Here is a 14,810-nt window from a genome sequence, read left to right as displayed (position 1 = left end):
TGTCTTTACGGTTGGTTTCTTTTGGTTGGACTGCCATTGATCTTTTGATTGTATTTGGATTTTTGTACACCTGGTTTCTATCGAACGCCCGTTGCAGGATGGTGTTTAAGGAATGCTCTCTCTCTCTCTCTCTTAAAAAATGTCTTCTACGAAAGAACAATAGAGAAACAAGAAAACACCACATAGGCATTACCAAGGTTAACATGGTTTGACTCGTTTACAGTCTACTTTCATGACCAAAAGCTTTCTCTTAAGGTGTATCCTGAGTAGATGCTTACTTGATATATATATATATATATATATATATATATGGATAGATGCCGTGAACGTTCATTTGGTTCCTTTTTATGCATTAATTGACCCGTCAAGTTACATCATTGCACCAAATTATCTATTTGCTTACCTATCAATGGATGCACAGCCTATGCATATAACCAGCGATCAATCCCTATTATGGGCGAGCAGTACCTTCCTCATGCAACATTGTTGGTCTGTAACGATCTGACGTGGTTAGCGTGAGCGGCTTCCATACTTTCATGCGTGTTTTACTATGCTAAGATATGATCTTCTCAATATAGCTAAAAAAAGGAGGAGCCAGAGATGTACCATTGAATCATTCAAAAGGAAAATTACAAAGTAAAGTTCCAAATTAATCACTATAATAAAGCATCTTGGACAAACATATTAATTTGATCAACTTCAATGGAACATTCTAAAGAAAAAAGAACTTACGTCGGGACTTCCGATTACGCAGCTGACACTTATAACCAGTGTCATGCATATTATCTATTCATGACAGAAACAATGTGCTAAATAGCCTTCCCCCTTTGAATGTAAGCCCATTCTTGTACTGAATCAACTACTTTAGCCACTATCGATCCCTTCATTAGTAAAAAAAGAACCGTCATATTTGCTTCAATAATAATATATAATAGGTTCTTCTAATTTTAAGTGGAAAAATATTTGCAAAATGTGGTATACGCTGAGTCGATAATACTCTCATCGGACAATGTTGTTTTAAACTAAAAAACCAGAGAAAAGGACTGCAGATTAGGTGTTTCAGTCAAAAAATGTGATTTGTCAGGTCTTATGATCTGCTTAAAGTTTTACATCTTCCGTGCATGGGTGCGCCAGCATATAGATTAGTAATATTGTTATTATTGTTGTATTAGACTACAACATTAATATATTTACTAGTGGAAAAGTCATTTTCTATTAAAATGAGATTAACTTATTGCTCTATGACAAGAGAGAATTGGCCTTTTCCTGTCTAACAAAATTACTATTGCCAGATCATCAGCTTCCCCACGTGTCCCTGTTCTTCGTTAGTTTTTACGTCGTGGAGGATGATTCTGCCTTCCCGCTATAGAGAGAATGAGAAGAATAGGTAGACAGAGATAGCGATTCCTTGTTTTTAGAGAGAGAAAGAAGATAAAGGGTTGGAAGAGAGAGAGAGAGAGAGAGAGATGGTGGTGGGGAGGTGGGGGGTTGTCTGGCTGAGGACGTCTATTGTTGGATCCGCAGCTAAGCCGGAACAGGGGAAGAGAGAGAGACAGAGAGAGAGGAAGGAAAATATTCCCCTGTTCCTGCTCAATCTTTCCGGTGGACCTAAAAGGAAATAGCAAAAGCCAAGATTGATCCACTGCTACCACCATCAAGATGTGCTTAATTTGATTGTCGTTCATCCTTCCCTTGATGGTCTTTGACTGCAGAAAGAAACAGGAATCCTGAATCTTTCTTAGTTGGAATGCCGAGGCTTTACCAAGTATGGAAGGGAAGCAACGTAAGTTTTTTCCTACCAAATTTCTGAATTTCATCTGTTATTTTGATGTTTGCTTGCCATGAAATATTTTTCCGTATCGAACTATCTGGCAGACGGTCGAGGAAAAAAAATAAAGATGGGTAGGTATGCCTTCAGCAAAAATTCACGTTCCCAGACAATTTACGTATCAGGGTTGCAATATTGAGTGTGCAATAGCATTCTAAGGTATAAACGCATGTCATATGACGCATCCTATATAGTGGTAATTTGATTTGTGGTTTCCGGTGGTGGAATTTAGAGATGAACAAGATTGTAAAGAAGATTACCTTTTCCAGGAATTGGCATTTACGTGCAACAGTTTTTCATCATGGGCAGAAAACTAATTTGCGAATGAGTCTCTGTTGCTTTTCTTTCTTTTTCTTTTTTTGCTTTTATACGCGACGGGACTAAATATCTTTTTTAGTCGATCATGTTTTCGGAACGTTAGAGTAGCACAAACCCAAATGATCATTATCGAAAAACATTCAATGGGGATTCGATGGTGCCTTTATGTTCGAATTCTATCGACAAATCGGACAATGGCAATTTAAGAGGCAAATTAGATTGGAATTTAAAGAGGTAATGTAGGTATATGTGCCATCACTTACAATTGCAGTTCATAGACTATGTTTCATCTGTTGGAATTATCCGTTTAATAAACCTTAATTAATAATATCATAAAAGAGTTGACCATTTATCTTTTACAATTATGATGTTTGCATTCAGGCTCACAACGGTCTTTTTCTTCTCATGTAAATGCGTATCCATTTTCTCTATACACGTATGAAGCGACACATCGCTTAAGTGAGTCAGAGAGATCACGGAGTGAGTGGGTCCTGCTCCCCTTGCCTGTGCTCATCACCGGACGGTAACGGCGGAGGAGAAATCGGCTTGCGGGTGAAGCTCCAACAATGGGCTATGGGCCACGCTCCCTTGCCACTGCGCTGAGACGCTCCTCCGAATGGAGCATGCTACCGCTACCAGTGGTTGCAGGTTACTTCTCTCTTTGTAAGACTTTTTATTTGTTACTGCCAATCCTCGCTATTGTTGGTCGGCAGTTTCAGCTCGCTTTTTTTTTTTTTTTTGCTGCCGATTTTGCGATGCCGGCATCGGGTGCTCGTCGGCAACCCACCCACTGCCCTTCCCCTTTGTTGCAGATGCAAAGTGACCGAAGAACAGGGACCAGGGTCGCTGGCTTGGGTCACTGGCATCCGGTGCTCGCCGGTGACTTGTTGGTTTTTTCTCCAAAAAAAAAAATTTAAAAAAAGGGAGGGCGACAGAGAAGAAGGGCGCTGTGGCGTACTAGGCGGCCATACTATTCTGTGAAAAGCCGAGAGGGAGCGCAGAACCCCTTCCGATTGCTGTCGACAGAAAGGGAGGAGGAAGGCTCTCCATTTCAACCCCTCCCGATGGCAACGCTGGCACTGATGGATGCCAACACCAGCCGTATAAGGATAAGGGAGGTTGTAGGGAGGGCCGTAAAGGCCTTCCATTAATAGTGGAAGGGAGAGTAAGAGAGGCAAGGGCCACCGCACGACGGCCCATTCTTCTCTCATTCTTCCTCCTCCCCTGTCCTACCATATGCACACTGGGGTTGGGAGAGCACAACGCCGCCCATTCGGTTGTACTTACCTCCGGCAAGCAGGGATCCGGCGGCAGACGCGTCCCATGACCAGCCATATCCATGGTCTGCGATGGTTCTTTCTTTCTACCGGCGACCTAGGGCAGCAGTGATGGCGGTGAGCGGGGTGTGGCGGTGAGGGGTGTCTTGCTGCACTCTCTCCCCTCACCAAGACGATGAGGGTTTCCTTTGGAGCCCTAACTTTTTTTTTTTTTTAATAAAGGCGTGGATACGGTGAACTGATCCGATCAAGAGCACGGTCCGGTTTTGGGACATTCCAGATGCATTTCCTGTTTTCTTTTATACATTTAAATGCTCTCCATTGCTTTCATTTTAATTTTTCCTTAGACCCATATTTTGCTTTCATTTAGTTGTACATCGTTTACTAATGTGTGCAATTGAGCCAGACCGGATATGGATTACTTGTATGTTGGATTTTATGTTTGAGACCTGATCTGATCATTCGGAAATTGTATTAGATTAGGAAATGAGTAATTAGTCCAAATTCAAGTTATTTTTTCCAGATCTGAAGAAGTTATAGATCATTTTGGGTCAAAATTAAGATATCCTTTGACCTAGATCCGTTTTGGTTGACATTACGATCTGGATTTTATATTCAAGAATTTGAATTTTGGAGTAAAGTGAAATGCAACCACTCAATTTTGGTTTGCAGTTTGGATCCAGAACCTAACCCGAGCCTCTAACTTAGATGCAACAAAGTGTTATGGATCAAATGGGGGTCTATATCCAGAATGTTTAGACTCATACCCTCCTCCATCTTAACCGGATTTCAGTTCACGATCCAGTCAAGTTTATTTTTCAGATCCAAATAAAGAATTAAGGATCAAATATGACAGAATCTCTTTCTCTTGCAACTCAGTCCATTTGTTTTAAAACGGGTCTAGAATAAAGATTTTGGAAGAGGATTTAAATCAAGTTAGTTTCGATACCACATCAGGATCTAAATGGTGGTGAGCAGATCCAATAAGGCAATATGAATCAGTCTTCAAGTGTTTTTGGATACAGATCATTGTTTTACAATTAGGATCTCTTTAGTTAAAAGGTTGAATCCTTGATCCATAACTTAGATTTAGATCTGTTATTGAGATTCAACATGAAGCAATAAATTTGAATATGGTTTGAGTCTGGGTTCCATATTCAGGTCTTGATTAGAGCTTGAACTAAATTGATCCAATAAGAGAAAATGGATCATGGTTGGGCCATGTACGATCTGAACCTACCCTGGATTCATTTAAGGCCCATCTCATATTCAGATCTGGATAAAGGTTCTTCTAGACCCTTTCAGCAATCTAAATCCAATAAGGGATAATGGATCGAATTTGGGTCTGAATTCAGTTTTTTGTTCTTGGCATCAAGGTTCATTTGGTGAAAAATCAAGGATGATGGATTCTTATATGTGGATCCATGTTTGTTTTTGATCCACCTATCCACCATTTTTAGCGATATTCGAATATGTTAAGGATCCATTCAGTTTAGTTGAGTTTGGATCATAAAGTTTGGATCTAACATCTTTAGGGCCCGATCATAGCGTTTAGCCATAAAGAAACATTAGAAAGGATAGTAGGGATGGAAGAACATAGGCTGGGATTGACAAAGGTAGAAAATAAACTAAATCGGAAGGTGGAAAATAGGAAAAGAATAAACTTTTGGATTGTGTAAATCGTAGGAGGAAGTGCAGTGAAAACTATTGAAAGGAAGAATTATAGCAGAAGTTTGAAAGGTATGAGTTTGATTTTAGTTCATGTGAATACGAAATACATCCAATTTTTGGTAGGATCTTTAAAAATTTTGAGAGTGGTAATGATCTCAGATTCAATAAAGAGTGATTAGTGGGATGGAACTTCAATGCTTATAGATCAATCGATATGTATGAGGAAATAAGAAGGAAGTTCTCAAAGGAGAACTAGAAATTGTGCATAGGGAATGGTAGTGTTCCACCTCAAGCATGCTAGTTTGGCTAGCTAAACTGTGGTAGACTTCCTGCCTTTGATAATTTGCAAAGAGGAGTGAACTTGTTTCGATGTTGTTTTTATGAGAATATAAGGAAATAAATGGACGTTATAAAATGTAATGGAGTTGTTAGAGTGTGGGAGATTGAGTGCTTAAGAGGTTCGGCCGAAGAAGGGTTCCTTGACAAGAAGTTAAAGGTTGAAGTGCTTATTAATTAAGAGAAAGGTGCAGTTCTGTCATAAATGGATGATAAGGTGCTGGAACGTTTCATTCCATGTCATAGATTGAAAGCCCTGTGCGATCCTTAGAAATGACGCAGGTAGAGGTGTGAATGCCAGAGAAGCCGTGCAAGGTATGGATGTAGTTGAATTTGAACTTATAAAATGGACTTGAATAACATAAGAGATGCATATGTTCTAGTGATGTCATGAGAAATAATAAAGGGTGGCAGTCATGAGACATACGCCACTTAGAAGGTACGAGAAAATGAAATGGAAATCATTGGAGGAATGGAATGGTCACATAGAGCATCTCAAAAATGTTGAGATCCCTGGACGATTGGGAGGATGGTTAAGAGTTGTGTACAATCTGTCAGAAGGTATGAAACAGGATTGGGATTCGACCAAGGAGAGTGTTTTCTCATTGTCTGAGTGAATACAACTAGTTTGTAAGGGTTGTGTTCATGCTCTACTGTTCCTTTTTACGGCTAGATGCGTTGCATCCCTTGCTGTACATATGATTTTATTAGTAATAAAGAAAGGGAGCTAACTCCCAGCAATCATTTCATTATAATTAAAAAAATCAATTGATTCGTTCAAATTGGAATATCTTGCACTCATGAGAAATTGGATCCAAGAGAATGAAAGAGCACAGGCTTTTTAGTGGATGCTTGTCATTCATGTGAGAGGTGAGCTCTTTTTTGGAACATTAATCATTAACCGTAAAATTTTTGTTTCTTTTAGCACAACTCATCGAGTGCTTTACATAGTTCTGGTTGTATCTAGATTTTCCTACTAGTTTGAGTAGAGGTAGATTAGTATTACCACGTTCTATTGCATGTTGATATATTAGTCAAGTTAATGATATTCACATGGGCTTGACTGCTTGAGCCTTTTCCTTTCCGCCAATTTTGTGCACTGGCCCATTAAAAAAAAAAAAATTCTAAGCACTTTGACTTTGTCATATGGGTAGCATAGACCATATAATAGGTTTGGCATTTTTAAGAAAATTGAGGTGTAAAGAAATTACACACATTAATTTATCTATGTGGGGAGTTGGTATATATGCCTAAGAACTTACAGCAAGAACAACATTGGACACCTTGAACTACATAAATATATGTCTTCATGTATTTAAATGTGATTTTACAATTAGCTGACCAAGAAATACATATAATGTAAGCCATTTTTCAGGTTTGCATGTGTTCATTAACAAAAAAAAAAAAATCAATAACTCTTATAACACCAAAATTTTGAGGCAAAAGGTCAAGACTTTTTATAAAATTGAATGACATAGAAGCATAATTTGTAATAAATTAGGTTAGTTAAAGTTTGCATATTCAAATTAAGTCAAAACATGTTTAAATGTGTCAATTTAGTGGATTTTTTTTTACGTAATTCCAGCTTTTATGGTGCTTGATATAGACTTATAGTATGACCAAGTAGCCATTTTTTAGGTTTAGATGTGTTTTATGCTACGTGACATGGGTACATGGATTTGCCTCACGTATCCGCTCCGGTACGCGGGTATGGTCAGACCCGATCCAAACCAAAAAGTTTGTTCGACTTTATACACAAACTGAAGTCGAGCTCTGCAGCAAAGCTCGACTCACCTGCGTTTTCTGCAGCAGAGCTCTACCGCAGTGATGACTGGCGGCGACGCCGACATCCGGCGACCCATGGCGATGTCCAGTGGTGTCCGGTGGAAGCCAGGTAAGTGTTTTTTTTTTCTTTTAGATATTTCAACTTAGGGTTTCATTTTCTTGATTTGTTTTTTTTTTTGTTTGATTTGGGGATGTTTTTGTTTGAAGATTGAATGGTAAAACCATCGATCTTTCCATTTTCTTGATTTGGGGATGTTTTTGTTTCATATTGTGTTTGATTTTACGTGTAAAACCGCTGTGACACTTTTGTTGCTAGTCAAACTAATTACAGCACTGGAGGTGGAGCAAAATTGGTCGGCAGTCATTCTATTCTAATTTTTCAATGACATAAGACCTTCGTAATTATACCGTGGATGAGTGTACTAGTTTGTTATTAGCAAGGTTCACAGTGATGCATGATAAAAAGGTTTGAATGGGTCATAATTAAGAATCCAAAACATGAATGCATTAAGACATTTTAATTCCTTTGATTTAAAAATGGGGTGGATTTTGAGATTATAAGAGTAAACTATTAATGTTTTTTTTTTCATTTTATTATTTTTGAGAATATAAAATTTTCCGTACCCGCATACCCACAATTTTCAAAATTGCCGTGTCCGAACCCGTACCACCGTACCCGAACCCGTACCGTACCCGCACCCATGTGACATAGGTTTTATGACAAAAAGGAAAAATCAATTTCTCCTATAACACCAAGAAAGAAAATTGATGGCAACATACAAAAACTCTTTATCAAATCAACATGAACCAAAGAATGTATTATAATAAATAGTAGTTACGAACATGTTTACATCTTAAAATTAAGCTAAAAACTTATTTAACAGTGTGATTTAAACCTAAGTTGTTAGACATAAACCATATATAACTATATATATAGACACACACACATGAAAATTAGATTTTTATGACTCACAATCTTAAGAACTTAACTTGTTAAGGTAACTATGTCATAACCTCTTGCCCCTCCCCCTATATTCCATGGCAGAGCCAATAATTGTTGGCTACGGGGTACCAGTACATAAAAAAAAAAAAATTACAAATTAAAATGGATGTTGTTTAAAAAGCAAATCCAGTAGCTATGGTTATGAAAAAAATTGCAAGTTGGTCTAAAAAAAAAACTAGACAAATTTGCAATTAGTCTGTAGCCTTATCCTCTGTACTAAACAAATACCTTCTAATAAAATGTGTAAAAATGTGACTTTTTCATGATTAGCCTATTAGTGAAGCAGAGTTTTGGCTTATTCTCAGTTATCTCATGTTATAAATAAATATTTTTATCAAGACATGCAAATATAAGTACCTAAATGTGGTTAATATTTTAGGGAATTTGGTGAACCAACCTATGAGAAACGATAATCTCTAGCTGGAGTAGGAAAAATGAAAAATCACAGTGATTCAGTCAAAAGTATAAAATGATAATGATTTGTACTTTATTCAAAATTTAGGCATCAATTAAGTGATTAGTTGAACTTAAGTGAATAGCATGAAATGGAGAACTCTATTAAGTGATTAGTTGAACACAAAGGAATAGCATGAAATGGAGAACACCAAGAATAAGAGAATAAAAACATAATAGGTTGCGTAGTTGCACTAGAAGTAACTATCATCTGGCAAAAACCATGGTGCAAATTGCTCCATTGGCTCCTTTCTAGGGATTGCAAATGAATATATATATAGTTTGCATCAAAATAACATCCACAAAAAGATAATTGAATAATATATGCACTTAAGAACAATTCTTGACAATGCGACCTGATTTTATGATATTTGAACTATTCCAAAAATCTTGGAATATTATTTTTTAGGATTTCATTCTCAACTGTCACAATGCTTTTCCCTTAAGCATAATAAGTTTCCTATAATTTCTGAAGTTGGTAGCATTTTTAACATGCTATTATTCATCAACTTTCCATGTTTAGAGTAAGGAACAATAGTTGACAAACTTATTGTCATTATGCTATTATGCATAATTGCACACGAACAATTGTATTGGCACATGAGATTATATGTTCATGCTACATGCTCCACTGATATGTAGTTCAAATTGTTAAGTCAATTTATTTCTTATTCGATTAAAACTTTAAATTTATGTTCTTCTAAATCTATGTTGAGCAAAGCTTAGCCAAGAGTTAAGATTACATTGTTCATACATGATATATTGTGATATTTCAATTGCACTCCCAACTTCGAAAAATCTTGGGCAGAGTTTGAGCAGCGCTAGGTACATTAATAAGAAAGTTCATGAGACAAGTCCAAAAAGGTTATGTTCATTGTTAAACAATTTGGGCCCAATCGAACTACTTAGAAGTTAGAATGAATTCGCTTGCCAACGCTATTTCCATCCCATCTCCCGAAGAAATATGGTGCCATTTCCCTTTTCTCTCTCTATACAACAGGGGCAGAGTGAGAGTGGAAGCGACTACTCTCTCTCTCTCTCTCTGTGTGTGTGTGTGTGCAGGAGCACCCGCTAGGGTTGACATGCATGGGGCAGCCCCAAAAAAAATCTCAGAGGTTGTACAGCTTTATGCTTGATTACTTTTACAAATGTATCTAAATTTGAGAATGCTCTTGACTCTTTTATTATCAGTCATTTCATTAAGTTGTGGATATGCTATTGCAAGTTTCAGTTTCAACATAGTTGAACAAACCTTCTATATTTCATTTCTAGTATGCATGACAATGCATTTTTTTGTTATTTCAGAAGTTCTTCTGTGGAGGAAGGCTTATATTTGGTCCAGATGTGGGATCACTCTTTATCTCCACCTTCTTGATCTTGACTCCTTCAATAGTTTTTTGTTCTCAAGTGGCTACAAAAATTACCCTACACTCACCAAATCTTGGAAGTGCTGTATTGATTGTGGCTGTGTTCCTCACAATATGGGTAAATGACATTTGCATTTAATGCTTGGTTTCTCATCTCTGTAATTGTACATCGTTTGGATAGTTTTTTGAGAAAATAAAAGAATGTGATACCAACATAAGCATCAACTCATGCAAGATTGCAATCTTATTCATTGGATATATGAAGCCTTGCCTCGACCAATGGTGTTTTCTTGTCTGCTGGTCTTGGAAAAGTTAAAAAAATAACAGGCTAAGGAGCTGAATGGGATCTGCTAAGGAATCCATTGCTGATCCTTTTCCTTTCTATTTAAGTGTAAATCCACTTGAACCTTTCTTAAGTTGCTTAAACTGATTTTCCATTACCATCATATTGTACTTTTCTTCTCCACTTATTGCCTCAAAAATAGTTGGTAGGACTATTAAAGTTGAAATTGGATTTCTTTAGCTTTTGTTTACCACTTCTGCCATTGCCACTTCTGTAGTTTGCTAATTATGTTTCAGGAAAGATATGTTCAATATATTTCTGATCCTGAAGAATTTTTCTTTGCATTAGTGCTACGGATGTTCTCTTTAGCAACATTTACTTTGTTTATAGGCTACTAAATTCGTCATCTGATGAGAAAACTTCTTAAATAATGTGCAGGATTTGCTGGTTCTCATCTTGACATCAGGTAGAGATCCAGGTATTGTGCCCAGGAATACACGACCCCCTGAGGTGGAAGAAGGCTTTGATGATGCTCTTGCATCAATGGAATGGGTGAATGATAGAGTACCACAATTAAGGCTACCACGAACTAAGGATGTCACTGTAAATGGTGTTACAGTGAGGGTCAAATTCTGCGACACATGTTTGCTTTATCGGCCTCCTCGTGCTTCACATTGCTCCATCTGCAACAACTGTGTTCAAAGATTTGATCATCATTGTCCATGGGTTGGTCAGTGCATTGGATTAGTAAGTCAACAATGCACGAACTAGTCTTTTAACAATTTAACAGGTAGCATCTTGCATGAATGACTTAACTTTTCGTTAGTTTCTGGTTTCTGATGCTTTGTCATTGACAACATAATAATGGCAGAAGTTGTGAATGCACATGAACCTATGACGTAAATGCTTTTAGATCTACAATAATGTAGTTTTATCTATATGTGCTATGTAATGTATGCTATCACTTATATAAAGAAAGAGGTCGTCTATGAATATCATTTTGAAGATGGTCATATTAGAGGAGAAGAGAAGTATATGATTTGAAGGAACAAAATATTTTGAGTGCTTTGACATCCAAATTTCCTTTAGGGTATGTCTTGAAGCCAACAAATGGTCATATTGCTCATGCCTCTGAGTTCCTAAAAGGTGATACTTATAAAATTTACATGCTCATCTTCCAAAAGGTTGTTGCAAGTTACAAGGATTTATATCATTGTCTTTGAGGAAATAAAAAAAGGAACAAAGTCAATATGTTCCGTTGCTGTGTAAGCTATGTCACAAGGATGCTTCTAAATGGCTGCCGCACATGTGTCAATGCTAGTGCTGGTGCTTATACATAGCTCATCCAGTTCAGTCAGCCGAACCAAAACTGACTATTTTAAATGTGCATACTATGTCACACGGGTGCGGATGCGATATGGGTGCGGATACGGGGATACGGGTGCAGATACGGCAATTTTCAAAATTTTCGGATACGCGGACACGGCTACATTAAATATTCTAAAAAATGATAAGATTAAAAAAAACATTAAATTAATAGTTCACTCTTACAATCTGTTTTATCACAAAAGTACTGAATATTTGAAAGGATTGTTCATGGAAATAATTGGATGCATCACAAAAAATTGATGAAATGAAAAAAACATTAAATTTTTATTTTTTATTTTTTGCCGTGTCGTAGACGAGTCCTGTGTCGGAATCGGCGAGTCGGCGAGTCGACACGGGTACGCGGCCTCTTTAGCCGCGTCAGTGTGACATAGTGTGCATATAATGAAGCTATCTCTAATGCAAAAAGTATATATGTAAATATAGATAAATAAGGCAACTAATCAGTTAAATACACACACACACACACACACACACATATATATATATATATATATATATATATATATATTATTTATATATGTCCTCACCACACTCACACCTAAATTTTGTTGAAAAATTGCTGCATCCGAACCTACACCAGCACCTGAACTCCACACCCATGTGACAGGTGTGAAGAGGTTAGTATATTTAAGAGTCTCTGAGTAGTCATTATTTAGTTTGAAATATAGAAGAAAGCCAATATTATTTCTATTTAAAAGTGCAGTAGGTAGTGGAAAGCAAAATTTAGGTCATCCAGGTGCAGTTTGTCATAGCCAAGGTGTTAAAATATAAATCCTTCACCAGCACGTTGAAGAGGAGTCTCTTAAGATTCCACCTCCTTGTAGAATGTGTTAAGATATTTAATGTCTTTGTAACATGTGAAGAGTCTCCTAGGATTCTATGTTGTAGTTAATATCCTTGTAATATGTGAAGTCTCTTAGGTTTCTATGATGTAATTAATGTCCTTGGAGCTTGTGAAATCTCCTAGGATTCTACGATTGGAGACTCTTAGAATTCTGGAAATGAGATTATAAATAGAGGCTGTGCAAACCATTTTGGCTACGGCTTCTTCTCCTCAGCTTCTTCTTGTTTTCATTCTCTCTCTCTCTCTCTATCTTCCTGCGTGAGTATTGTTTTCTGGTTACAGATATTGGTGCTAGATTTCTATCAGGGTATCAGAGCGCCAGGTTACGTTATCTCTACCCAACGAAATGCCTAAACAGGTCTGATCTGGTCAGAACTCTCTTCTCATCTTGTCTGTATCCTGAATTTACGTTTCTCTTGCGTAATTCTTGTTCCTATTTCTTCTTGCTTACCTAATGACACATCTTGTTATATCGTGTCTTCTTTCTCTCTCATCTTCTACCTATATACCCTTCCTTTTTGCTGTCATGGAAACCTTTCGCATTCTGGCATGTCCTCAAGTTTTCTTCCTCACCTTATTACCGAAAAACTCAACCATGAGAATTATCATGGTCAAGGCCTCTTTGGACATCTCGATGGTTCAACAAAGGCTCCACCAATATCCGTTTTGCAGGAAATAAAAAATGAGGCAGGAGAAGTTATTGCTGTTCATGAAGATAGCAACCCTGAACATGCTCTGTGGATGAGACGTGACCAAAGTCTAGTTGCGTATATTTTGTCCACTTTATCTCAACAAGTGTTACTTTCAGTTTCTGATGATTGTACTGCAGAAGAATTATGGGAAACCCTTGCTGATACCTTTTCCCAAATATCAGAAGCTCGAATTATGTACTTAAAGAAAGAATTTCAGAATTTGAGCAAAGGTTCAACGTCTATCATGGATTATTTGGGGCGTATTAAGGCCGTCGCAGACCAACTTTCTGCCTCAGGGAATAACATTTCTGATAAGGAAAAGGTGCAGCAAACCTTGAATGGACTTGGACATGATTATCATGCTTTCATTATAGCTCTTGAGGTCCTTCCTGTTCTGTCTTCCTTCAACGAACTACAAGGTAAACTTCTCCAACACGAAATGAATATGAAAAGAGTCATTGAAAGGACTGATCAAGGGAACTCCCAAAATGTGTTGGCTATGAATGTAAAGTTTGGTAAGAGCCATGGGAACTCCAACCGTGGTGGTCGTGACATTCTACCAACACCACATAACCAAGGTATGTCTCCTTTGGATACTTCAAGAAAAATACCAATTTGTTTTCAGTGCAACAAGAAAGGGCACATGAAGGCACAGTGCTGATTTAATCCTCAAAATAAAAACAAAGGGGTAAGACATGATTATAAACAAGGAGGACAAAGTTCTAAATGCACCGCTGAAGATATGCAACAGCTATTGATGACCGCATTCTCAAAGATGACTACAAAGCAAAATGAGCAGGGAGAATGGTTCTTGGATTCAGGTGCAGCTACCCATGTGACAGGAATGCAGATAAATTGACTAACTTATCCCCTCATTACGGTAGAAGTTGCATTATAACAGGTGATGGAAAATCTCTTCCCATTACACATATTGGAAATGCACATATTCTATTGTCATCCTCGTCTTTATCACTGTCTAATGTTGTTCTTGCTCCCAATATCAAAAAGAACATCATATCCATTTCTAAACTCATTGATGATACAAGCTCTTCTGTTGAATTCACACCTTCTTCTGTCTATGCCAAGGACCTCCAAACGAAGAAAATGTTCGCTAGAGGGGAGCGTCAAGGGAATATGTACGTCCTCAAGGAATGTCTACCCAAGGATTCATCCACTTTTGATATAGGATTGAAGACATTTTCTCTTTCCCATAATGCGTCATCAGTGCCAATTTCTTGCCATTTTCAATCAAAAGTAAGGGGCCCTAACCAATTTTTGGAGTATGATCTGTGGCATAGTCGGCTAGGACACTGTGGTCGACATTTCATTGAAAAACTTGTCACAGATAGTCTCATTCCAACATCAAGCTTACCTCTTACTTCAAGTGTCAAAAAATGTTCAAGTTGTGGACTTTGTAAGAGTCATGTTTTACCTTTCCATAATATAAATCAAAGGGCTTCCAAACCTTTTGAAACTATTTTTTCTGATGTATGGGGGCCAACCCCTATTGATTCCATGTCTGGGGGCCAACCCCTATTGATTCCATGTCTGGGTCAAGATATTA

The 14,810-nt window shown here is 37.5% G+C and overlaps 1 protein-coding gene across 6 annotated transcripts in view; it reads left to right on the top strand.

Annotated features, from left to right (window-relative positions):
* Nucleotides 1-1,478: 1,478 nt before the first annotated feature.
* LOC116261086 (probable protein S-acyltransferase 4) overlaps nt 1,479-14,810 on the top strand; it is a 36,622-nt gene continuing 23,290 nt past the window's right edge. For all 6 annotated transcript variants that reach the window (XR_004174235.2, XR_004174236.2, XR_004174234.2 and 3 more), the window contains exons 1-3: nt 1,479-1,783; nt 9,977-10,156; nt 10,760-11,068. Coding sequence is in view for 2 of the 6 variants with exons in the window: in XM_031639694.2 (XP_031495554.1) it covers nt 1,748-1,783; nt 9,977-10,156; nt 10,760-11,068 (525 nt within the window). In the remaining 4 variants the exon portion in view is untranslated. The remainder of the gene's footprint in view (nt 1,784-9,976; nt 10,157-10,759; nt 11,069-14,810) is intronic.

The sequence above is a fragment of the Nymphaea colorata genome, chromosome 9, assembly GCF_008831285.2.
Source record: "Nymphaea colorata isolate Beijing-Zhang1983 chromosome 9, ASM883128v2, whole genome shotgun sequence".
Taxonomy (NCBI): Eukaryota; Viridiplantae; Streptophyta; class Magnoliopsida; order Nymphaeales; family Nymphaeaceae; genus Nymphaea; species Nymphaea colorata.
The sequence above is the reverse complement of the archived record's forward strand: the minus strand, read 5'-3'. Positions and strand labels throughout refer to the sequence as shown.